The sequence below is a fragment of the Pelophylax lessonae genome (assembly GCF_965119305.1).
Source record: "Pelophylax lessonae genome assembly, chromosome: 1".
In the NCBI taxonomy this organism is placed as follows: domain Eukaryota; kingdom Metazoa; phylum Chordata; class Amphibia; order Anura; family Ranidae; genus Pelophylax; species Pelophylax lessonae.
The window spans coordinates 166,531,337-166,558,291 of record NC_138768.1 but is presented as its reverse complement, the minus strand read 5'-3'; the positions used below and the strand labels follow the sequence as shown (position 1 = coordinate 166,558,291).

At 45.4% G+C, this 26,955-nt stretch overlaps 1 protein-coding gene across 2 annotated transcripts in view; it reads left to right on the top strand.

The window, feature by feature from the left end:
• Positions 1-26,955, top strand: part of CHD1 (chromodomain helicase DNA binding protein 1) — a 219,189-nt gene that overhangs the window by 97,447 nt on the left and 94,787 nt on the right. For both annotated transcript variants that reach the window (XM_082243068.1, XM_082243067.1), the window contains 7 exons: positions 7,348-7,497; positions 16,484-16,632; positions 17,151-17,247; positions 18,918-19,013; positions 21,255-21,428; positions 21,551-21,714; positions 21,940-21,981. In XM_082243068.1, coding sequence (XP_082099194.1) covers positions 7,348-7,497; positions 16,484-16,632; positions 17,151-17,247; positions 18,918-19,013; positions 21,255-21,428; positions 21,551-21,714; positions 21,940-21,981 — 872 coding nt within the window. The remainder of the gene's footprint in view (positions 1-7,347; positions 7,498-16,483; positions 16,633-17,150; positions 17,248-18,917; positions 19,014-21,254; positions 21,429-21,550; positions 21,715-21,939; positions 21,982-26,955) is intronic.

The following is a 26,955-nucleotide window of genomic DNA, read 5'->3' as shown; positions in this document are numbered from 1 at the left end:
GCAAGTTTTTTTCTGTTTGTATTATAAATGCATTTTAATAGGAAGCTCAGGGAAAATGGCTGCTCCATACAAGTCAATGGAAAAAATATACACATTGCCCATGCTTAAAATGGCGGCGCCCCCGGCATGCCATGCGGCCAGGGACCCCCACAATGAAGGCTTCAAGGATCTACAACAAGACCCAACAATAAACCAAGGTACTATTGCCACACCCCTCAGGACGCCGTGGGGACGGGATAGGAAGACGGCACAGAGGTCGAGTACCTGACAGGCCAGGGAGATCTTTTTGGAGGTACAGATCCTATTATCCCCAGGAGAGGGCCCACATCCCGCCCCAAGACCACCAGGGGCAAGGGGGGTCACATTTACTCACCACGCCATGGACCGGGTGGACTCTGCTCCGAGCAGATCTCCTCCCACCGGAAGTGGGTGTGCTACCAGCCAAGGGGTACTCTGCAACTCGGGGCGTTCCAGGTCCTCGCGTCTCGGCAAGGCATCCGCTCACAGGCTCGTCCCCATCCGGAAAGGGGAACTGACGTGGCGAGGCCTTTTGTGGGACTATAACCTTCTCACGCTCGTAGGCCAGGCTGGTGGGGCCATAAGGATCTAGATTATCCAGTGCGAAACCCCAGTCGGCATTGCTTGTAGATCACCAGGAGGACCCCATCCTGAACACTAGCTAGCAAGTGAGTAAAGGGAAATAAAACAAAATATTCTGAAAAGAATAAATGAGACCGAAGTCCCAGCAGGAAACCTAGGTCCTAGTCCTTCTCTAGGCAGAAACAAACTGGTTTGCTGAGCAGAGGGGGTGTGGGTTATGCAAGTAGGGACAGCCCAGTGGGCGTGTAGATTTAAATCCTGCGTAGAACTACTGATTGGAGGAGCATAACCCATTCAGCTAATGAAGATGGAGGCTGCGTCTGTCAGTGGACTTCAGAGAAAAAGATTTTACGGTAAGATCTTACAAAAATCTTGTTTCTCTGATGTTTTGACGGACACAGCACCCACCCCTCTGTTGAGTTGGCTTATGTATTCTTCTAAGACTGCTTGTTACAAACTGAAGTCCTATAGCAGGAAGTAGGAAGTATACGCCCTAGGAGCGTAGTCAAGTTTTGTTTCCACCTAGTTCTCCTATGGAGAGCAGCATAACCCAAGGGTCAAAGAAGATATGAAGCTTTGTCCCTCAGTGAACATCAGAGAAAAGGATTCTACGGTAAGACAAAAATCCAGTTTCTCTTACGTCCTCCGACAGTCGCCGCCACTTCATAATCTTCACTAATGGGGTAATTGACAGGAGTAGCTAGGCAACAAGATTTGTTAATATCAAAGCTTTTAGCATATCACACCCCTAGGGGGTGGTCCCCTCAGTCAATACCTCCTTGCTTCCTGCATTCTCAACTCAGTTTCTAATGCCTAGCTTAGGAGTAGCTGGCTGATCCTGTGCTGGGGCTTTCAGTCTCAGCCTTCTATCCTCTTTTTGATTTTATTTTGAGTATTTTTCTCTTTCTTTAACTTAGCTGTTCTTTTTCTCAGCATTAGTTTAGTTTCTTCGGATGAAGATGATCATGCGGAGCTGGGTCTCGGACTGGCCACCCTGGATCCCAGGGTTCAGGGCCAGGGGCTTCCCAGCCTGCCATCGAGCGTTCAGCTCAGGTTTCCCTGGCATATTGAACGACCCATCCCTGTTCGCTGCTGGGATGCTGTCTGTGAGGTGGCTACCTCACCGGACGCCATTTGCGGTTTCGCACCGCAGTTCCACTGCGTCCTGGCTGCGACACTCCCTGTCCTCAGTGCAGCGGTTTGATCGCTGGAGAAGGCTCCCCACGCCATCCGGACTGGTAAGTGCAATTCTATGTGGGGACCTGTCTGTTTTGGGTGTCAGTCTGTGACTGTGTGACCCTGCATGTCTGTGTATCTGCTGAGCTCCCTGTCAGATTCCTGTGTGGAATAGCTGCCTTTCTGTGGGCTGCGGGGGGGGGGGGGGGGGGGCTCTCCCGCTCTGCTATGTGAGAGTATGGGGCAGACTGGGTTTGGACATGTTGTGCGGCGGCCGCTACTGCGTCCCGCCATTTTTTTGCGGCAAAATTATGGTGACCGGCCCTGTGTGGTACGGCGCGGTGTTTTGGCGCCAAACGCCGCCATTTTGGCGGCGATCGATCATTCAGCCACATGTCGGCGCCATTTTCTCATTGCCTAAAATGCCTCAGCCGAGCGGCCATGTTTGTGTAGCCTGCATAGGCTTTATAGGGCGGTCAGTCATTGCATCACTTCCTTTTGCTCTGGAACAGCGATCGGTGGCAGCAGCCTGTGTGATCTCTCCAGGTTTTTACCTTTACTTTTTCCTGTAATTCCTTGCTCAGTGTCCTTATCCCTGTGGGGGTCGGTACATACAGTAGTGTGCGGTGGGCTACGCTCGCCGCGGTCTTAAAGGGGCAGTCCTCCTTTTTCAATTATTGCTGGGGCATGGATTCTCAGGATTGCAAGTTTCCTCCCACCTTGGTGGGGGGCCAAGGGGCTGCTGCATCCCCCGAGGGGGCTGATCTGGCTGCTATTGTGGCGAACCTGGCTTCTCAGGTGCAGATGCTAATGGCTGATTGATCCGCAAAACGGCCCAGATTGTCTATTTCCTCTGATTCAGAGGGCGATGGGGCTGCTATGGCTGGAGTGCCCTTCTCAGGGTCTCGCTCATCTCTGGACCTTGGGGGGTCTGAGGGGGAGGCTGAGGTAGAAGGGGTTGATAATTCTCCCCCTGGCTCGCCTGAAGAGCTTGCACTCATGGATGAGTTGGTTGCTTCTATCAAGGAAACACTGCGTTTGCAGGATGAACCATGTCCTCCTGCTTTGATGTCCTCTTATGGGACGCAAAGGAAACGCAAAACAGCGCAGGTTTTTCCCTGCCCTGCGGAATTTCAGCGCGCTGTTGATGAGCAATGGCGCAATTTAAAGAAGCCATTTACTGTGCCAAGTAAGTTCAAGCTGCGTTATCCCTTTACACCCACCACTAATGAGCGTTGGTGTGTGCCGCCTCAGGTGGATCACGCGGTGGCGGTTTTGAATAAATCCACTGCGATCCCTGCTGAGGATACCCCGGTGTTCCGGGACCCTACAGTCAGGAGATTGGAGTCTCTGGCCCGTCATGCTTATACGGTTGCTGGTTCTATGCTGAAGCCTATTTTTGCTTCCATTTTGGCAGCCCAGGCTATTGCGGATTGGGCACAGGTGCTCAGGCGCACCCTGGTGGCTGACTCTGCTCCACCGACAACATTGGCTATGGTGGATCAAATTCATCAGGGTGTCATGTATTTGTGCGATGCGGACTTGGATTTAGTCCCTTTGGCTGCACGCCTCTCAAGTGTGGCGGTATTGAACCGTCGCCTGATATGGCTGAAATGTTGGTCGGTTGACCAATCATCTCGCAAGACTTTAGCTAATTTGCCCTACGCGGGATCTCGCCTTTTTGGCGAGTCTTTGGATACTCTGATAAAGGGAATTTCCGGGGGTAAGAGCACTCTTACCCCAAACTCACAAGAATAAGTTTGTTCGCGGTAAGAAGAATACTTCGTTTAGGCCCCCTTAGGGGTCCTTTCGTGCCTTTCGGTCGCAATATAAGGGCAAGCCCTTCAAGGGCCAAGGCTCCCAGAAAAAGCCGTGGGCGGGTAAGCAGAAGTCCGGCCAGTCCGGGTCCGCTGCCCATGCCAATTCGGCCTGAAGAGGCGCCCTCACCCGGTTCCGGGGTGGGGGGACGTTTGCTCGGTTTTCTTCAAACTTGGCTGGCCCGCATTTGGGACAGGTGGGTTCAGGAAATCGTTCGATCTGGATACAAGATCGAGTTTCTCTCTCGGCCGGCGGGCAGATTTTTTCCCTCATATCTTCAGCTGTCTCCGGAGCGCTTGCAGGATCTGCACCTGGTGGTGCGGGACCTGCGGGCCCAGGAAGTGGTGGTTCCGGTACCTCATCGGGACAGATTTCGGGGGTTCTATTCCAATCTGTTCACTGTGCCCAGAAAGGAGGGCAAGGTACGTCCGATTTTGGACTTAAAAGCTCTGAACCGCTTTGTGTGGGTTCGCAAGTTCCGCATGGAATCCCTGCGCTCAGTGGTGGCTGCCCTGGTTCTGGGGGAATTCATGGCCTCCATCAACTTGAAGGATGCGTACCTTCACATCCCCATTTTCGAGGGTCACCAGAGGTACCTTCGATTCGCCATTGCGGAGGATCATTACCAATTCGTGGCGTTACCCTTTGGTCTCGCTTCGGCTCCACGGGTTTTCACCAAGGTGCTTGCGCCGGTCCTGGCTTTATTGAGAGCCCAGGGCATCTCTGTCCTGGGGTATCTGGATGATATCTTGATTCGGTCTGCGACCAGTCAGGGCCTGGTGAACGACCTGTCCATCACGATGCAGACTCTGCAGGAGTTCGGTTGGACGATAAATTTTCCAAAATCAACGCTGTGTCCGTCGGCTCGTCTCCCCTACCTGGGGATGATCCTGGACTCTGTTCAAGCGAAGGTCTTCCTGCCAGAAGACAAGCTTCGGACACTTCAGAACTAAGTCAGGTCCCTCAGGGACAATCAGTGCTCGTCCCTCCGGACATGTATGAGGTGTCTGGGATTGATGGTCTCGGCTTTCGAGGCGATTCCCTTCGCCCAGTTTCACACGCGGGATCTTCAGGCGGAGATCCTGGCAAAGTGGGACGGGCGTCCGCAATCTCTGGATCTGTGGATTTCATTGAGCCGCCTCACCCGAAGGGGTCTTTTATGGTGGCTCCAGTCCCCGGCGGTGTCGGGGGGCAAGTCCTTTCGTCCTTTGTCGTGGACGGTAATCACCACGGATGCCAGCCTGTCGGGCTGGGGTGGTGTTCTGGGCGTTCTGTCTGCCCAGGGAACTTGGTCGGAGGAGGAATCCTCCCTCCCGATCAACATTTTGGAATTGCGAGCGATAAATCTCTGCCTTCTGCGTTGGACGGACAGGCTTCAGGGCCGTCCGGTTCGGGTGCAGACGGACAATGCCACAGCGGTGGCCTACATCAACCACCAAGGGGGCACCAGGAGTGCCCGAGCGGCTCGGGAAGTAGCCGACATTCTGTCTTGGGCCGAGATGCACGTCCCGGCGATATCTGCAGTTCACATTCCGGGGGTGGAGAACTGGCAGGCGGATTATCTGAGCCGCCAGACCCTGGACCAGGGGGAATGGTCCCTTCACCCGGATGTCTTTCAGATGTTGTGCGCGAAGTGGGGTTCCCCAGATGTGGACCTGTTCGCGTCTCGTCTAAACAACAAGGTGGAAAGGTTCGTGGCAAGGACGCGCGATCCTCGGGCAGACGCGTTAGTGGCGCCCTGGCATCAGTATCGTCTAATGTATGCCTTTCCACCGATTCAGCTGCTGTCCAGGCTCCTTCGCAGGTTGGCCTCGGAATCGCACACGGTGATTCTGGTGGCGCCAGACTGGCCTCGCCGGTCTTGGTACGCAGACCTCGTGAATCTGGCGTTCGACGCTCCGTGGCGTCTGCCTCTTCGAGAAGATCTCCTGTCTCGAGGGCCGATATTCCAACCTGCTTTACAGTCGCTGGCTTTAACGGCCTGGCTGTTGAAAGCCAGGTCCTGAAGGATAGGGGTCTCTCCCCTGAGGTCATTCCCACTTTGATCAAGGCTAGAAAAGCCTCTTCGGGGAAGATTTACTACCGTACTTGGAAGGCGTATTTTGCCTGGTGTGAGTCCAGGGAGGTTTTCCCCTCGCTCATACTCGGTATCGAGAGTGTTGGCTTTCCTTCAAACGGGCGTGGACCAGCGTTTGGTGTTGGCCACGATTAAGGGTCAGATTTCTGCGCTGGCCGTTCTTTTTCAACGCCCTGTGGCGTCTAATTCTTTGGTTAGCACCTTTGTTCAAGGGGTGCGACACTTGGCCCCTCCTCGGAGGGACCCTTTACCTCCATGGGACTTGAACCTTGTTCTGTCCGTGTTGCAGCATGCTCCCTTTGAGAAGATCAGGGAGATCTCGTTGTCTCTGTTGTCCAAGAAGGTTGCCTTTTTGGTGGCGATCACTTCGGCTTGCAGGGTATCGGAGCTGGCGGCCTTGTCCTGCAGCTCTCCCTACTTGGTGATTCACTTGGATAAGGTGGTCTTATGACCTAACCCTTCTTTTCTTCCGAAGAGGATCTCGGAATTTCACCTCAATGAGGACATTGTCTTACCTTCGCGCGAAGCCTAATCATCCAAAGGAGGTGGCTTTGCATTCCTTGGATGTGGTTCGGGCGATCAGAGTTTACCTGTCGTCGACAAAATCCTTTCGCAAGTCGGATTCTCTATTTGTCCTTCCAGAGGGACCTCGGAAGGGCATGGCGGCGTCGGCTGCGACCATCGCCAAATGGATCAGGCAGACCATTGTGCAAGCCTATGCTTTGAAGGGAAAGGTTCCTCCTTTCCCTGTGAAGGCGCACTCTACCAGGTCTCTGAGTACGTCTTGGGCCTATCGTCATCAGGCTTCTGTGGCCCAGGTGTGTAAGGCGGCGACTTGGTCGTCCGTTCACACCTTCTCAAAATTTTACAAGGTGGATGTTCAGGCATCGGCAGATGCTTCCTTTGGCCGTAAAGTTCTTAGTGCGGCAGTGCCTTAGGGTCCCTTGTTTGGGTCCTTGGCTGTTGGGGTGTTTTTACCCCTAGGTTACTAGTTCTTCCTGGGTTGTTTCTCCTGTTGAGCACGTTTTTCCTGTTGCCCAGTTGGTTCTCTTACTTTGGTAAGGTTCTTTTTTCTGATGTGGGTACTGCGTTGCTTTAGGCGCGGCTGCGTTTTTCCCACCCCTCATGTCTACACTGCTCTGGGACGTCCCCATTAGTGAAGATTATGAAGTGGCGGCGACTGTCGGAGGACGTAAGAGAAAACGGAATTTTTGTAAAATCTTACCGTAAAATTCCTTTCTCCGAGTCCTCCGACAGTCGCCGCCCCGCCCCTCTTTTGGGGTTTATGTACTCTACTGCTATGCTACTGAAACTGAGTTGAGAATGCAGGAAGCAGGGAGATATTGACTGAGGGGACCACCCCCTAGGGGTGTGACATGCTAAAAGCTTTGATATTAACAAATCTTGTTGCCTAGCTACTCCTGCGGAGCAAAGGTCAATTACCCCATTAGTGAAGATTATGAAGTGGTGGCGACTGTCGGAGGACTCAGAGAAAGGAATTTTACGGTAAGATTTTACAAAAATTCAGTTTTTCTTTGTCATGTAATACGGTTCTGTTTTAGGTATTTCATCTCTATTATTATTTGCCTGGAGTTCAGCTTTATGCACTCAAGCATCCATATGGTAAATAGACAAGCCATTAATATGTCTAACCATAATCTCTTTTCACTTGATAGGATTTTTGCTTCCTCCTCTCTACCAGAGCTGGTGGCCTGGGCATAAACTTGGCTTCGGCTGATACAGTTGTCATTTTTGATTCAGACTGGAATCCGCAGAATGACTTGCAGGCACAAGCCAGAGCTCATCGAATAGGACAAAAAAAGCAGGTAATTTTATCTTTAGGCTCATGTTGAAGCTGTAACATGCTTTGAGATGTAAATACCAGGCCTAGTATCTTCTGTGGAATTTTTCATCTGTCATGTGATGTGCATGGGATGCATAATATAAGAAGATATGTATTAGTGTGGACCTTGGTTCCTTTTAGAGTGTGTGTGTGTATATCACACACTAATGCACAGTTACCAAAATACTTTAGGGTCTTGTGTTGTAAATTGTTCAATGATATTTAGTATTCAACCCTGTATATGTTGTCACTTCATGAATTTTCTTGACTGCAGTGTATATTAACCATTTGGATTTGGGATCCTTTTTTTTTTTTTCTTGTAAAATGATACACTGCCAGATGAGTGTGTCTTTCTAAATAGTACATCAGAGGGCACACAGGACTTCATATTCAAGGCTATTTGGCTATGCTGCCACCTTCAGGTGAATAGACACTGGGCAAAAAAGGCAGAAATTCCCACCCAGGCATAACCCCTCCCAGCTCAACTAAGCCTCGGTTTTTAGCTAGTGTCATTAGATGATGGTTTTGTCTAGCAATGACTCTGACAATCTCTTTAGTTCCCTGTTTCCTGGATTTTTCTTAACACTCCTGCTTGGGTAGGAATGGGCTTCATCTGGATCGGTCACTACGGCAGATGGCCATTAGCAATGGAACCCTGACCCCAGATGCCAGAACGGCGATGGCCTGGGTAGCCCTGCTGATTACCCGAACAGCCCCCACCCCGTCCTTACTTAGGACGATTTGTGAGGAAAAGTGGCCTGAGACTAAGTGGTAGTTTGCTGCTTTTGATTACAAGTCGGCAGGGAGTCAGCTATGCTGGGTGTTTTTCCCCTACTTTGGGACTGCTTTTATAGTTTACTTAATTTGTTCTTGCACTATTTTTTTATTTTTTATCCTGAGCTGCCCGGATTGCTGTGCTGAAGACTCTGGGGCCTGTTGAAGGGGTGGAGTTGTTCTTTCCACCCTTCCTGCGACTGTGCTCAGCATGAAATGATGAAGTCATAAGTGGGGGTGAAGTTATCTGGCAGCAAACTTCTTGCACTCATTGGCACTCAGAGTGGTGACATTAGCATGGCATTTAGACAGCTGGGCAGGAATACAGTGAGGCAACTGATCACCATGCACAGCTGCAAACACTTCTTTGTAAATGACTTAGGGCAGCAAGCTTCATTCTCAGGGCTACGTGAGCACAAAATGGGGCAGTAGGGAGCACTGGCAAATTAGTGGAGACCTCTCCAAGGGTAACCAGTGCACAGTGCCTTGTCGATTGACTAGGGATTGCTATTTTAGCATAGGTCCCGTTGTCCAGAGTCCGTGAGCGGTTCTCACTACCTTTTCCTATCTGGTACTTCTGCTACTTCTGGGGCACCTTCCTCCAGTTACTGAGTAACAGAGGAGGATTTGCCATCTTCATTAGCAAGAATGCTACAACAGCTTTTAGTCATGCTTCTTGGTTTGGGCCATCAAGGTCACAACTGTAGGCATTTCCCCTTTCCTCCCCCCTCATTAACAGAAAAGGAACTTGCGAAGGAGGACACAGAAGCAGACAAGTTTGTACCTGATGATGGGGATGCAGAAGACTCCAGGGTCAGAATTTCGCTCACTCAAAAGACCAACGGGCAATTGCTTGCAGAAGTGATGTGCGCAGATCTGAAATTACCACTTCCCCAGTGCTCCTCTCAGAAAGTACCTCCCTGGGATTATGGAGGCAGATAAGATAGTCGTTCCCTAAGAAATGTATATGGGCTCTCCCATAGGTAATGGTGATTTCTTTGTATTACATTAAAATATGCTACTTGCTTGGTCTTATTCTAAATGTCTGACCGCTCCAAATTTGTTAAATATAATCAAAATCTTTATTTCAAATAAGTTAAATGTACTCCATAGATAAACGCATACACAGACGGTTTAAAAGCAACCTGCTGCTCTTGATCCATCCAATTAATCATAGTAATTAAGTATTCAAATATGCATATTTGATGTATCAAGAGGCATAGCTATAGGTGGCCACCAAAGTCACTGCTCCAAGCAAGTTTTGAGTTGTAATCCCCAAGGGACTTGTAATATGAATATATTAAGAATTAAATCTCCTTTGTCAGTGAAACTGCATCTGGCTGTCTAATATGTGTAGATATTTTTGGGGAGCTTTTGACACACTTCCAATTCTTAGTATGGTAGGCTCTGCTAATGATTATCCTGTAAGTCCATTCCTATAGGCGAGCGTATAGCCTTCATCTACAGTTGTGCTCATAAGTTTACATACCCTGGCAGAGTTTGATTTCTTGGCCATTTTTCTGAGAATATGAATAACACAAATCTTTTCTTTCACTCATGCTTAGTGTTTGGCTGAAGCCATTTATTATCAATCAACTGTGTTTACTCTTGTTAAATCATGACGACAACAAACTACCCAAATGACCCTGATCAAGTGTTTACATAACCTGGTGGTTTTGGCCTGATAACATGCACACAAGTTGACACAAAGGAGTTTAAATGGTAACCATCCTTGCCTGTGATCTGTTTTTTTGTAATTAGTGTGTGTGTGTGTGTGTGTGTGTAAAAGGTCAATGAGTTTCTGAACTGACAGACCCTTGCATCTTTCATCCAGTGCTGCACTGACGTTTCTGGATTCTGAGTCATGGGGAAAGCAAAAGAATTGTGAAAGGATCTGCGGGAAAAGGTAGTTGAACAATATAAAACAGGAAAGGGATATAAAAAGATATCCAAGGAATTGAGAATGCCAATCAGCAGTGTTTAAACTATAATCAAGAAGTGGAAAATGAGGGGTTCTGTTGAAACCAAACCACGGTCAGGTAGACCAACCAAAATTTCAGCCACAATTGCCAGGAAATTTGTTCAGGATGCAAAGAAAAACCCACAAATAACTTCAGGTAAAATACAGGACTCTCTGAAAACATGTGGTGTGGCTGTTTCAAGATGCACAATAAGGAGGCACTTGAAGAAAGATGGCCTGCGTGGTCGAGTTGCCAGAAGAAAGCCATTACTACGCAAATGCCATCAAAGTATCCCGCTTCCAATACGCCAAACAGCACAGAGACAAGCCTCAAACCTTCTGGCATAAAGTCATTTGGAGTGATGAGACCAAAAATGTAGCTTTTTGGCCACAATCATAAATGCTACATTCCTACTGTGAAACACAAAGGTGGATTGCTGATGTTTTAGAGATGTATGAGCTACAAAGGCACAGGGAATTTGGTCAGAATTGATGGCAAGGTGAATGCAGAATGTTATCAAAAAATACTGGATGAAAATTTGCATTCATCAGCCCGGAAGTTGCCCATGGGACGTACTTGGACATTCTAAAATGACAATGATCCTAAACACAAGGCAAAGTCGACCTGTCATTGGCTACAGCAGAAGGCTGCAGCACAAGGCAAAGTCGACCTGTCATTGGCTACAGCAGAATAAAGTTAAGGTTCTGGAGTGGCCATCTCAGTCTCCTTGAGTCACTCTGGGGAAATCTCAAACGTGCAGTTCATGCAAAACAGCCCAAGAATTTACAGGAACTGGAGGCTTTTTGCCAGGAAGAATGGGCAGCTTTACCATCCGAGAAGATAAAGAGCCTCATCCACAAATACCACAAAATACTTCAAGCTGTCATTGATGTTAAAGGGGGCAATTACACCGTGTTAAGGACTGGGGCATGTAAACTTTTGGTCAGGGTCATTTGGGTAGTTTTGTTATGATTTAAAAAGGGTAAAAACGGTTGATAATGGCTTCAGCCAAAAGCTAACCATGAGTTAAGGGAAATTTTTTCTGTTTTCACTCATATTCTTGGAAAAATGGCCAAGAAATCGTACATTTTGCCAGGGTATGTAAACCTATGAGCACAACTGTAATAATTGTACAATCCCACATATATCAGGGATCCAACACCAGTCGTGTCTGTACTTGTGTTCCCTTAAGAAGCTGATGGATTCAAAGCATTGTGGTCCACAGGTGGTGACTCAGTCCACAGGTTTTAAAGTAATAGTTCACACTTAAACCCCCCCCAGTCCTCTCCTTCACACAAAATATGTTGCAAAATGTGCAGACCAGCATTCCTGGTCCAGAGGAGATAAACATTAATAAGTTGTATTCTTATTTTAACCTTGTACAGATGTATAAGATCTTCTCACAGGGTGTCTGCATACTTCTGTGCTTAGTCTCAGTGATGTTAAAGCCAGACTTTATAACAGTTGTTCATTAAGTCATTAACAAAAATATCCAGGGTTATTCAGCAGAGTCAATAGTGTCCCACAAAGTCTCTATTTTTCAAGCTTTCGTATATTCCAGCATAGCAGTTCAAACTCCAGTGGCTCAAAAGCTATTAATCATGTGTATATAGCAAAGGATATTTCCGTGAATATGCTCATTACTTATTGTGCTATGTACAGTCCATGTGATCAAGTGCATCAAACAGTGGGTAGGAGTGGGCAGCAGGATAGCCACGTCTGACCGGTTTCGCCGGTAAAAAACGGCTGCCTCAGAGACACAAACAAATGTGAAATGTTTTTTCTTGTATATAAAGTGCAGGTGGAAAAAGTAACCAAGAACCAAGAAAATGGGCGCCAAAAGCGTCATTGCGCAAGGACGCCACGACGTATAGTGTGATGACGCACGCGACCCCATGATGTCATGTGCTGCCACCATCCTAGAATATCAGGAACCACAATAGGCATAAAGGGGGAGGAGATTACAAGCCTCACCGAAGCTCAAATGTGAGCTACCAATAGCTGCCACTAGATGTCTCTCCAATGTGCTCAAGCAATACAAAGGCGTATATTGGAAGCAACTTTTTGTAAATAGAATTCTCCCTCATTAGAACACCCACATCGCCTGATGCTACATTTTTCATACTGATACAAACCACAGTCGGGAGCTCGGAACAACTGAGATATCAAACGATGTATAAACAACTTATCATTCCCGTGCCCTTTTTATTGATTGATTTTTATACACAAATGTTGCTTTCTCTTCCTTTCCCTCTCACCTCTTTCAAGGCAAAAAAGGGGAAAAACTCAAATTATTATTGAGGCGAGGGAGCTTGGTTGCTTCCAGCTCCCAAATCCACCTGGCTTCATGTTGCAACAGTAAACAATCAAAATCTCCTCCCCTGGTGTTTATAAGGAACAACTTCCAGCACCCAACAGCTCAGACACCCAGGATCTCTTATCATGCTGTAAAGCTATATGGCGAGCAATAGGAGCTTTTACATGAGAAGTTGAAATTTCATAGAACTGATCCTCTAAACATCTACAAACCGTGCGGATGCACTTCCCCATATAGGACCCACAGGTGCAAAGAATGATGTAAACCATTCCTGTGGTATCACAAGTCTCCTATTGGTTGCATCTGAGGGACCTTCCAGTAGGCAAGACCACCCTGTACATCCTCACCTTAACCACTTGCTGTTCCAGTGTGTGTGTATGTATATATATATATATATAATATATATGTGTGTGTGTATATGTATATGTGTGTGTATATATATATATATATATATATATATATATATATATATATATATATATATATATATATACACATACACATACACACAGCTGATAGAAAAAGTATGTGAACCCTTTGGAATGATATGGATTTCTGCACATATTGATCATAAAATGTGATCTGATCATCATCTAAGTCACAACAATAGACAATCACAGTCTGCTTAAACTAATACCACACAAAGAATGAAATGTTGCCATGTTTTTATTGAACACACCATGTAAACATTCACAGTGCAGGTGGAAAAAGTATGTGAACCCTTGGATTTAATAACTGGTTGAACCTCCTTCGGCAGCAATAACTTCAACCAAACGTTTCCTGTAGTTGCAGATCAGACTTGCACAACGGTCAGGAGTAATTCTTGACCATTCCTCTTTACAGAACTGTTTCAGTTCAGCAATATTCTTGGGATGTCTGGTCTGAATCGCTTTCTTGAGGTCATGCCACAGCATCTCAATCGGGTTGAGGTCAGGACTCTGACTGGGCCACTTCAGAAGGCGTATTTTCTTCTGTTTAAGCCATTCTGTTGATTTAATTCTATGCTTTGGGTCATTGTCCTGTTGCAACACCCATCTTCTGTTGAGCTTCAGATGGTCTTAAGTTCTCCTGCAAAATGTCTTGATAAACTTGGGAATTCATTTTTCCTTTGATGGCAATCCGTCCAGGCCCTGACGCAGCAAAGCAGCCCCAAACCATGATGCCCCCACCACCATACTTCACAGTTGGGATGAGGTTTTGATGTTGGTGTGCTGTGCCTCTTTTTCGCCACACAGTGTTGTTTCTTCCAAACAACTCAACTTTGGTTTCATCAGTCCACAGAATATTTTGCCAGTACTGCTGTGGAACATCCAGGTGCTCTTGTGCAAACTGTAACCGTACAGCAATGTTTTGTTTGGACAGCAGTGGCTTCCTCTGTGGTATCCTCCCATGAAATCCATTCTTGTTTAGTGTTTCACGTATTGTAGATTCGCTAACTGGGATGTTGGCATTTGCCAGTGACTTTTGTAAGTCTTTAGCTGACACTCTAGGATTCGTCTTCACCTCATTGAGCAGTCTGCCCTGTGCTTTTGCAGTCATCTTTACAGGACGGCCACTCCTAGGGAGAGTAGCAGCAGTGCTTAACTTTCTCCATTTATAGACAATTTGTCTTACCGTGGACTGATGAACAGCTTTTATAACCCTTTTCCAGCTTTATGCAAGTCAACAATTCTTAATCGTAGGTCTTCTGAGATCTCTTTTTTGTGCAAGGCATCATTCACATCAGGCAATGATTCTTGGGAAAAGAAAACCCAGAACTGGTGTGTTTTTTTATAGGGCAGGGTAGCTGTAACCAACAACTCCAATCTCTCATTGATTGGACTCCAGTTGGCTGACCTCTCACTCCAAATTAGCTCTTGGAGATGTCATTAGTCTAGGGGTTCACATACGTTTTCCACCTGCACTGTGAATGTTTACATGGTGTGTTCAATAAAAACATGGCAAAATTTCATTCTTTGTGTGGTGTTAGTTTAAGCAGACTGTGATTGTCTATTGAGTTAGATGATCAGATCACATTTTATGACCAATTTGTGCAGAAATCCATATCATTCCAAAGGGTTCACATACTTTTTTTCTTGGAGCTGTGTGTATATTTTCTTGCAGCTGTGCATATATATATATATATATATATATATATATATATATATATATATATATATATATATATATATATATATATATATATATATCTCCTGATGTAACCACTTGCCAGTCTCTAATTCTGTTATTCCCCACTCTTTTTTAAAAGTTAGGAAGGCTACTTCCTAACTTTTTTAAGAGTCTTTTTTTCAAAGGCTGATTGCTTCTTTCTTTTTTTTTTTTTTCTTTTTTTTTCCCATGCGCGTGCCTTTGTTATTGTATCACGTTAATGCTCTCCACGGTCAACGGTCAGATTGCTTTTTGCCCCATGGGATCTAAATTTGGTCCTTTACAAAGACTTCTGTTTGGTATATTCAAAACCTTCCTTTGGATCTTTTGATGTGGAAGGTGATGTTTCAGGTTGCCATTACTTCAGTTTGTAGGGTTTCAAACTGGCAGCCCTTTTTATCCTTGACAAGTTAGTTCTTTGACACAGCTGCCTTTTTTTGCCTAAAGGGATTTCAGCCTTTAAATAAACCAGGAAATGTTATTACTTTTTTGTCCTAAACATCAATCACCAATGTGGTTTGTGATATCAGGATTTACCTACAGTTGACTGCCTCAATTCCACAATCGGATTCCCCTTGTACTTCCTGAGGGATCAAAGAGGTCACGCAGCTACCAAGTCTACCAATCCCCAATGGATTAGGCAATCTTGCAGTTTGAAAGGGTGAATTCAGCTTTTCTTAGTGATGGCTCATTCTGGCAGGAATGTAGGTGCTTCCTGGGCTTTGTCATCAAGCTTCAGTAGCTCAAGTTTACCAGGCAGTTGTTGGAGCCCCTAAGGATGCTAACTTTGTTTGCTGTGTTTTGCAGGCTACTTTGTGAGATTCTTTTTTCTAGTTTGGTTCTCTTATGTGGCTTGCTGACTTCTTGATTTGTTGCCTTCCCATCATTATTAGAGCCGCTCTGTCCTGTGATGTACGAATTGAATTTTTAGCTTACCTGCAAAATCTATTTCTTGGAATACATCACAGGACAGTGATCCCTCCCCTCTTGTTTTGTAGCAAGCCAAAGACCACAATACAAAGTGCTTCCTATGGGATAATGTTTATAACAAGGAGGTAAATTCCTGTTTTTTTTTTTGCCAGTGTCCGATCACCTCTAGGTGGTGTATAACAGTTTGTAAGGATTATTAAAGCTGCTCTGTGTCCTGTGATGTGCTCCAAGAAATAGATTTTACAGGTAAACCAAAAACCACATTCTTGTTTGCCCATGTTCAACCCTTGTAGGAGTCAGCATTTCCTGATGGGAAAGAGACTATTTACAGTAAGTCGATGACCTAAACATTTAGGCCTCATGTACACTGAACATTTTTACAGCTGCTGTTTTTGGCTTCAGATGTTTTTTCTACAGCCAAAAAAATCCCCAGCATGTTATCCTGTGTGTCCATGCACACAAAGGCTGTTTTTCTGGCTGGAAAAAAAAAAAACAGAACTAATGGGTTTTGAGAGTTTTTCAGCTGTCCATATGCTCTAACTCTGATTAAAGCTTAAAAACGCAAAAAAAAAACACTGAAAAAGGTGTCTATTCGGCATTTATTAGCGTTTTTAAGCCATAAGCTTTTGTGGGAGTTAAGTTTTGCTAAAAAAAAAAAAAGGCTACTGCAAAAATACTGAAAAACTCCTGCTACAGCTTTCTACTGGCGTTTTGATAACCTCCAGTGTGCATAAGGCCTCATACCTAAATGTGAATGCCAAAGATAAAAGAATAACATTTTTAATACACTTGAAGAAAATGTATATATATTTTTTTTAATGGTATTTTTCTGTGTTTAGGTAAACATCTATCGTCTAGTGACCAAAAGCTCTGTAGAGGAAGAAATTATTGAAAGAGCAAAGAAAAAAATGGTGTTGGATCATCTGGTTATTCAGAGAATGGACACTACCGGCAAAACTGTTTTACACACCGGATCAACACCTTCTAGGTATATTTTGCCATAAGCCAGCCACCACTAAATGGAGGATTATGGTCCCCACCCTGACCAAGTGACAGTCCTATCTGGAAATTCCAGCCAGCCCCCTGAGCAGATTCCTCCCCCTCCACTGCAGCCATTGGTTGCTAGGACCGCTGGTGTCCTAACACCCAATCACCTCATGTGTGGCCTGTCCCCAACATCAAAGGAGGATGGAAGTGGGGCTTCCTTCATGCCAGACCTTGCAAGCCTGCTTCACGTTCCAGCTCCCAACCTTTGCCTGACACTAAAAGGTACAGAAGCGCTTATGTTAGGGGTTACTCTGAAGGGGCACTCTAATGGGGGTCTATTGATAGACATTGGCCGCATATATCCCGAGTCATAACACAAGCGGGCGATTTGTACCTTGCTAAAAGTTGGTTTTACTGACCAGACTTTTTTGAATTTCTATTTCATATCCCTACCATAAGTCATTGATTGTGTACTGTGCTAGTTGATAATTTGCGCTAACATGTCTTCTCCTTTCAAAGCGCTACACCTTTTAACAAAGAAGAGCTTTCTGCTATTTTAAAGTTTGGTGCTGAAGAATTATTCAAGGAACCTGAAGGAGAAGAGGAGGAGCCCCAGGTATAAATGCAGCCAACTATATATGATAATGACAAGGAGTGTAGAAAAATTGCAATACCACCTTAGTTGCAAGCACACACTCACCCCACACTATACTCAAAACTTAAGATAGTCTAGGAGATGCAGATACATTTAGGTGACCTCAGAGGTCTCAGCAGCTGTTTTAGTCAAAGTAATGTTCAAAAAGGTGTAATCGACTATCCAAATATCACGGTCCAATCAACCACACAAACAGCGCTAACGGATGAATGGATATAATAGGATCTATAATATATATATATATATATATATATATATATATATATATATATATATATATGTGTGTGTGTGTGTGTGTGTGTGTGTATATATATATATATATATATATATATATATATATACAGGCAAAAGGTGTAATGAAACACAAGTGGCCAGTTCGAACAAAACAGTCCAAATTTGTTGAGGGAAGGGTGTGAAGGAACTTGGATACACCACAATTCGACCAAACACCGGTGCTCCCCCCCTCTCCTCTGGAACTCACCAGATGATTGGTAAAACAGGGCTTCCTCAAACGTGAATTCAAATCACCATCAGGACTTCTCCACCCTTCACAAGCTCGGATCTCCTCTCATATCCTATTAGCCTTCATATGTCACTCCATTCATGATGGCATGTAAGTGAAGAGTGAGGGACAAATAGTGTAATTCCGCAAAATTTATTGATTAAAATCCACACCAAAATGGCCCCACTCCCCTCCAGATATCTACTTACAAGAGAGAATCTGAATGAAGGCATTAAAAAAATATATACACTGACGCTTAATGACCGTCACTCAATTCGTCAAGTTTAGCCAGGCGTCCATCTGATCACAAGGCGACCGCGCACACATGCCCTGACGTTTCGTCACTAAGACTTCTTCCGAGAGCGTGTCAGAAGAAGCTCTCGGAAGAAGTCTTAGTGACGAAACGTCAGGGCATGTGTGCGCGCGGTCGCCTTGTGATCAGATGGACGCCTGGCTAAACTTGACGAATTGAGTGACGGTCATTAAGCGTCAGTGTATATATTTTTTGAATGCCTTCATTCAGATTCTCTCTTGTAAGTAGATATCTGGAGGGGAGTGGGGCCATTTTGGTGTGGATTTTAATCAATAAATTTTGCGGAATTACACTATTTGTCCCTCACTCTTCATTTACATGCCATCATGAATGGAGTGACATTTGAAGGCTAATAGGATATGAGAGGAGATCCGAGCTTGTGAAGGGTGGAGAAGTCCTGATGGTGATTTGAATTCACGTTTGAGGAAGCCCTGTTTTTACCAATCATCTGGTGAGTTCCAGAGGAGAGGGGGGGAGCACCGGTGTTTGGTCGAAGTGTGGTGTATCCAAGTTCCTTCACACCCTTCCCTCAACAAATTTGGACTGTTTTGTTCGAACTGGCCACTTGTTTCATTACACCTTTTGCCTGTATGTATATATATATATATATATATATATATATATATATATATATATATATATATATATATTATAGATCCTATTATTATATCCATTCATCCGTTAGCGATGTTTGTGTGGTTGATTGGACCGTGATATTTGGATAGTCGATTACAACTTTTTGAACAAGCCAACTATATATGTTTTCTGATTTTAGCTTGTTGTCTTATTATAAATGAGTGTTCTTTTTGAATACAGGAAATGGATATTGATGAAATCTTGAAAAGAGCAGAAACCCGCGAAAATGAAGGAGGACCAATGACTGTAGGAGATGAGCTGCTTTCACAATTCAAGGTATTGCATTCTAGCATAACTATCTTAAAGTGATTGTAAAGGCTTTAGATTTTTTTTTTTAACCCTAACCTAATGCAATCTCTGCACTAGGGTTAAAAAAAAAAATGGTCAACTTGTTAACACGTTTTTAATAAATAAAAAAAAAAAAAATTGCAAGTTTACAATCACCTTAAAGAATAAGTTCACAATTTGGGGAAAAAAAACAATAAATGCACATATTTTATAACATATAAAAAAATATGCAGTATCAAAATGTCAACAAGAGGATGCACCCTCCGAATTCAATGGCCTTACTGTAATAACCTAAATGAATGTATGGCAATAAAGTCAGGCCTTACATATACAGTCTCTATTCAATATAGTAATCTAATGTCTAGGGCTACGAGGCCCACTGTATTAGGAGCCTATTGCAAAGCTTCATGAATAGGAAAAGTTATGAAGAAGTGTTCAGATAAATTGTAGGTCCACAATCTCAATTAAATGGAAAGGGAGGGAAACGTTAATGGCCAAGAATTGTTACAGTTCCTTATAACACAATATATGAAATCCAAAGAGCGATGGAAATAAAGAGGTTTCATAGTCCCCCATCAGCATCCACTTAATTCTTAAAAAAGCATAACAAAACAATGATGGAAAGAAAGTGAGAGAGATGGCCCGAGGTGGTCCCCTTAGTCCGAGCCTCCACCCACAAGACATCCCAAGGGAGCTTGGAGGTACACAATCCAGGGGTTCCACACCTTTTGAAACCTAGCTTGTTTATCTTTACAGGTACTGGTCAGTTTTATTGACCATAATCCAAGATATTTTGTGTTTTCACCATTATGACATTGATCACGGGCAATTTCCATGCCCTTGCTATAGTTATTTTAGTCACTAAAAATAAAGAAAATTAAAGTTCGAAGATGTCTGTGGATCTCTTCAGACAGGTCAGCGAACAACACAGTTTTGCCGCTTCTGGGTATGTTCTGACCCGTCACTAAGTGGACAAGATTGAACACTCTGGTCCAGAAACATTGGACTTTTGGATAGGACTACCAGACATTATACATGTCACCCAGGGTATATTTTTTCCAGCCAGCCTTGTCTGAACGAGATATAAGCACGATAGCACCTTGTATGGGAGCGCTTTATTACTCCATTTAAAGGAAAAAAGTCAGAATCCTACCCAGGTCCGAAAGGTTCACGTTTAGCGCTTCCTTTTTGCTTGATTGATCCTTAAACCTAATATGGTTCCAAATTTGGACAATGTGGCAAATCAGTCATGGTCATAATAGGATCTGTAATGAATAGCAACAGATCACCAGTAAATAGGGTACATTTATGAGTTATGCCTCCACTTTAAATGCCTTTAATTTTAGGGCTAGGCCTGATGGCTATTGCTAGTGCCTCAATTGCTAGCACAAAAAAGAGGCGAGAGAGGGCATTCCTGCCTGGTCCCTCTCCGGATATGAAAAAGATCGATTTACGACCATGTCCAATGATATTAGCCAAAGGATTAGAGTATAACACACTTAAAGTAAGAAATTTAGGTCCACAATTAATTTCCTTAGTATGTGGACAGGAAGGGCCAAGATAAAGAGTCAAAGGCCTTGTGTAAGTCCAGTGACAACAACCTACCTCGCCAGGCACCCACCCCATCCCAATTGGAACGCAATAAGGAGACCAAATCTATTGCCCGTAGGATCTGGTCCACAGCCTGTCGCCCTAGGACACATCCCACCTGATCTATGTGTATATATTGTGCCAGGAGTTTATAAATGCACACATTTTTGCTGAAAAAAATGTACATTATTTTTTCCCCAAGGAGCCTGCAAGGCAATGCACCTGTGAAAAATGGATCACCAGTGCAATGTTGGGCTTCTGCAGACCAGCCCCACAGCTTTCAGCCCATACCTCTGTACAGGCTGTCAGTTGGAATGCTGTGAATGAACTACGTGCACACTTTGCAGCGCCCTCAGTTATTTGAGAACTACAAGCCATCATCCATGACACCCATTCACAGATTGTTGTAAATGAATGACTTGGCCAATACTTCATGTATTTTGTCCAATTTTGAAATTAAATCCTGTTAATCATATTTTTTTATATATATTTCATGCAAGTGCCTTTCTGCAAGGTATGACAGGAACAGGGTATTCTCTAATGCCACATTATTTTAATGTTCACACGTTTCCCACCACCACCTTTTTATTTTTGTGTTTTTTATTTTTAAGATGTGCTTTATTTGTTTTTTAAAACAAGGTTGCTAACTTTTCTACAATGGAGGAAGATGATATTGTGGAAACTGATCGCAAGTCAAAATCCTGGGATGAAATAATTCCTTCAGACCAGAGAAGAAGAATGGAGGAAGAGGAAAGGCAGAAAGAGCTTCAAGAAATATATCTTCTACCTAGAATGCGCAAATGTGCAAAACAGGTATATTTGTTTTGGCAGAATAGTTTGCTTACTTTGGCATTCCTTTCCACTGTTGCAAACCGAATGCTTTAACAGGCTTTTCTTTACAGTTTTGCATTATATGGTCACTTTATGCATTATAGGCTAGTTTCAATGGAAGCGAAGGTAGACGCAGCCGAAATAGAAGGTACTCTGGGTCTGAAGACAGCGATTCAGGGTCTGACAGAAAGCGCCCCAAAAAAAGAGGTCGGCCAAGAACAATTCCACGGGAGAACATTAAAGGCTTTGGTGATGCTGAAATAAGAAGGTATAATTAAATTACCAAATTAATATTCCCCACAACCCCCCACCCTGTGTAATGCAAAATGAAAATTATTTGTTCAGACAATAGAAAGCTTTTATTTGGGGAAAAGCCTTCCTTATGGCTTTAGTTTTCCTTCTTGAGTAAAATGTATGTCCTCGCATAACAAGTTTTAAATATTGTTGATTTCTCATAGTGTGACCTAACATTTGTTTTCTTTTGTGCTTCTAGGTTTATTAAAAGTTATAAAAAGTTTGGTGGACCTTTAGAAAGGTAAATTGTTAAAAATTGCAGATTTATTCAATGTGTTAATTTAACAATAGCGGTTTACATGCAAAGATTAAAAGATAAAGCGCATAGCAATTCCTACTGTATTTCTCTGACCATACCCCGGCATGCAAGAGCAGGACCTGTAATGTTGCCGGTTGGTGCTTGATTCTGCAGGCAGCTATGTCTGGTGTACTCCGTATCCAGTGCCCTCACTGGCTGGGTGCTCTACAGGTCCACAATGGTCCACTTGGGGAAGTTGAGTCCTTGAAGGACCTGTGGGGCATGCCACCCATGGGGATAAAAAAAGATCAGGCCTTTTAGCCCTGCAACAAGAAAATAGTGCCCCTGTATGTGGCTTGTAGGGCAGTTCCTTTAGTGTTTTTGGTACTTTGGGGGTTGAGGGCTAGTTACGGTGTAAGATTGGAGCAACATACCGCCGTAGTGATGCTTGGAAGGGGCAGATAGGGTGCAGTGTTTTTGGTTCCCTTGGGTAGGGAAACGTGCTCCTTTTGGGCAAGTACAGCACTATACAGCTTCAAGGCAGTTCCTGCAGTATTCTGGCATAGCTTAGCCTGCAACCTAAGTAATATCTTGGGAACCCTACTCAGATCCCACGCTGTTGAACAGTTTGTAGAGGTGTTTTGAGCACTGGGTCCTGCTTGACTGCTCACCTTGGCACTTTGTGCAACACATCTAAAGTACTCCTGACATAGACATCCTGGCCCTAAAGTTCAACAAGTTACCCCCCTTTTTGGCCAGAACAGGAACCTCTAGAGTTTTCCTTCCCTTCAGTGTAGATTCTTACCTAATGGCTCTGCAGAATAGAGTAAGCAAAGAAATCTGGTTCTCACAACACCAAACTGGCCCAAAAGAACCTTGTACACAGTCATATACTCTAGGAGACAACCCCTGGCCTCTTTCAAACAGGCCAGACCTGCTGCCTCAAGCCCTCCTGTACAAATCCTCTTCTCCGCCACTTGCTTTAATGGCATGGATGTTGATCCTTAAGAAAATGCGGATAGCTGACTTTGTCACGGTACCTCATTTTCTGGCCTTCCTGCAGTCAGCACTTGACCAAAACCTGGTTCTAAGTATTCTTAAGGGGTCAAGTTTCAGCCTTATCCATGCTGTTTCAAAAAACCTTTTGATTCACTCACTTGTAAAAAACCTTTATTCAAGGTATCTCATGGATCATGGAACCTTGATCTTTATCTGTTTTGTTGGGCCTGTTAGTGAGGTTCTGTTTGCCTTGTTGCTGTCCACCCTTCTGATTCATTGCTTGAGGACATCCCAGGGTCTATGAATATCCAGCCTGTGTCAGGTACTGTATGATTAAGATGAAATGAGTTTTGATTACCTGTATATTCCATATCTTGTTGTGAAGTACGAGTCAGAACGCTCCTCCCCTCTGTTCCTTTGTTATTTTGCATTGCTTAATAAAAAAAATGGTGTGGGGTAGGGTTAAAGAGGTATGCCCAAGGGGAGGTGTCAAAAGGTTTGATCAATGTCCACATCACCTGAAGGTAGCAGCCTGTAAGCCAAGGTCTATGAATTTCCTGCTTGTGTCCTGTACTCCAAGTTATGGAATAAGTCAAAATTATTATTATTTTTTCTTTCGTTCACTGACAGACAGTGCTCTCTCTTCAGGAGAAGAACTAGGCGGAAACCATTTTGGTTACCCTCCTGAGGCAGTCCTAGGGGGTATACCCTCACTTCCTGCTATAGGGCTTCATTTTTTTTCTGCCTAGTCAGGAGTAAGGACCTGGCTCCCTGCTGGGATCTGCAGTCCTGGCATTTTTTTTTTCTCTTCCTTTATATTCTATTTCTTTGTGAACTACAATTCTCTTCCTTTATATTCTATTTCTTTGTGAACTACAATCAACAGCCGGACTGGACAACACACTGGATATCCTAAATCCTTATGGTCTTCCCAGTCTGGCCTGCGAGCAGTACCCAGCTATTAGCTCCACGCTAGTTTGGCTGCGACATAGCCCCACTGGATGGGGACTGGACGGTGAGTGAAACACTTCGCGAGGACGCATAGCCCTGGTCACAACAATGGTCACGACCAGAGTCACAACTTCTGGCCGCAGCACCCCCATTCCAAGATGGCGCGGTGGACTGCCAGGAGTGGTGCTCTCTTGGTTCCCAGGTGTGTGGAGTAGTGTTCCCACCTTTTTTTTCTGGGGAATGCTGGGGGGACGTGGGCCCTTCCTCCAGTTGGTAGGTCCCTCCTGCGCTTTTCCTCCCCAATCCCCCCACTTTTTTTTTTTCACTGGCGGGGTTCCCCTCTAATGGTTGCCCTCACCTACCCCCCCCCCCCCCCCCACTTAGCCCCCTTGGGGTGCATGGGTGTTTCTGGGTGAGGGGTGTCCCTGTTTAGTGATGGGCTGGACAGTGGAAGCGCACCGCCGGCGGCTCCCTTTTGGTGTACCTGCGACAATGGCTCTGTGGGCGCTCCCCTCCTGGTGGACTTCATGTACCTCAGGGTCCTGTGGAATCCTGGTTGCCGCCTGTCTCCACCATTTTGTTGTGGATGGCTGTATTCGGTCTCGGCGGCCATGTTTTTGGAGTTTCCTATTGTAGTCAGAGTGGCGGCCATTTTTTTAAAAGTCTGGAGCGGTGACGATGTGGCAGGGTCCTCTAGTGAGTGTCAGCGCTTCCTCTTCCTTTATAATCACAGTATGGCAAGCAGTTTGGTGCTCTGTATTCAGTTCTGAGTGTATGGTGGTGAGTCCCTGCGGGTAAACAGCCCCTTCTCTGCTATTGCAGCACCACTGAAGCCCTGAACCTTGTAATACCACAGCAATTGCGGTGTGAAGGCAGTGTTTTTTTGCAAAAAAAAAAAAAAGTTTTCTTTTTACACGGTGCGACCTCTGATTTTATCATGGAGCACCAGGAGCGAGTATCGCCACCTGACCCATTCTTAGAAGCTGTGGAACCCTCTGGGTCTCAATCTGCCCTGGTTGCCATGACTGCGGCTCTGCAGTCACTTGTCTCAAAGGTTGATATGGCCCTGCAAAAACGGCCTGGCAAGACCCCCCCCACAGACTAACAGAATGGGCAAACATTTTACACCAGGATCTGGAAGGGTATCAACATCCTCCTGAGCTGGCGGATCAGTTGATTCGGCGGCTATAGTACATCTGTGATGCATCCTTGGAGGAAGGAAGGCAATGTCTGCCCGATCTTGGGCCTCAGGGCTTTGAACCACTTTGTGTGGGTTCATAAATTTCAGATAGTCCATTCACACTGTAGTGGCATTCCTTCATCAAGGGGACTTTCTGGCCTCTTATCGATATCATGGACGCTCACCTTCATAGCCCAATATATGTCGGGCACTAACATATTCTTTGCTTTTCTGTGAGCTAGGAGCACTATCAGTTGGTGGCTTTAACCTTTGGTCTCGCCTCAGCTCCTCGGGTGCTCACGAAAGTGTTGGCCTTTCTCAGGCAGAAGGGCACCGTGGTGTTAGATACCTAGATGATCTGCTTCTGCGTGCAGTGCCTTAATCGGCTCTGGAAGTCGATTTGGACATTACTGTGCGGACTCTGAATTTTCAAAAATCAGCTCTGACTCAGTCCACCAAACTGGACTACCTGGGCATGAGGCTGGATTCAGTCTCGGCCCGGGTGTTTCTTCCACAGACTAAACTGCTGAAGTTGCAGGATGTGAATCGACTCCTGTTGTCCAACCGTTGGTTGTCTCTCAGAACTTGCATGTGCTGGGCCTGATGGTTTCCACCTTTTTGAAGCGGTTCTGTTTGCTCCGTTCTATACCAGACCTCTGCAAAGGGAGATACTTGCGAAATGGAACAAGGACCCACAGTAATTAGAAAATCTGATCCTGTTCAGCCGGGGTCCGAAAAGCTCTCTGACCTGGTGGCTCCGTTCTTCAGCGCTCCGTCTAGGGAATTCCTTTGCCTCCCCCCCCCCCCCCCCCCTGTATTGGACAGTGCTTTCCATGGATGCCAGCCTTTCCGGGTGGGGAGGTGTCTTGGGCATTTACTCGGCTCAAGGAGTTTGGACTCGGGAGGAGTCAAGTCTGCCGATCAACATCCTGGACATTCGAGCAATCAGGCTTTGTCTGTCCCATTGGACGGCTCGCCTGCAGGGTTGCCCGTTAAGGGTACAATCTGACAATGCCACGACTGTAGCATATATCAATCCTCAAGGGGGCACAAAGACTGCCCTGATGGCCCGGGAAGTAGCCAGCATCCTAAGGTGGGCAGAACTATATGTTCTGGCCCTCTCTGCTGTGCATATTCCGGGGCTAGAGAATTGGCAGACGGACTACCTCAGTCGGCAATCATTGGATCAGGGAGAATGATCTCTCCATCCGGAGGCGTTTCATCAACTGTGCCTCAGTTAGGGGACTCTTGATGTGGACCTGTTGGCCTCCCGTCTCAACAAGAAGGTGCAGAGGTTCGTGTCAAGGTCTCGGGATCCTCCGGCCGACGTCGCATTCGCCCTGGTGGCCCCTTGGGGTCAGTATCGTCTGATTTACTCCTTTCCCCAATACAACTTCTGTCAAGACTGCTACGCAGAATCAAGGTGGATGGGGTTCCAGTCATTCCGGTGGCAGCAGACTGGCCTCGTCGGACTTGGTACGCAGGCCTAGTAAGGCTGGTAGCCCACGCTCCTTGGAAACTTCCTCTCAGAGAAGCTCTTCTGTCTCAAGGACCGATCTTCCATCCTGCTTTATAGTCGCTGGCTTTAATGGCTTGGCAGTTGAAAGCAAGGTGCTGAAGGACAGAGGGCTGTCGGAGTAGGTGATTCCTATGTTGTGATAGCTAGGAAATCTACTTCCAGGAAAGTTTATCATCGAGTTTGGAGGGTGTACATTACTTAATGTGAGCCTCGGGGGGTTTCTCCCAGTTCCTTTTCTGGAACTCATCTGCTAGAGTTTTTACAACTAGGTGTAGATCATTTGGCTCTAGGCACCATAGAAACCCAGATTTCCGCCTTGGCCATATTT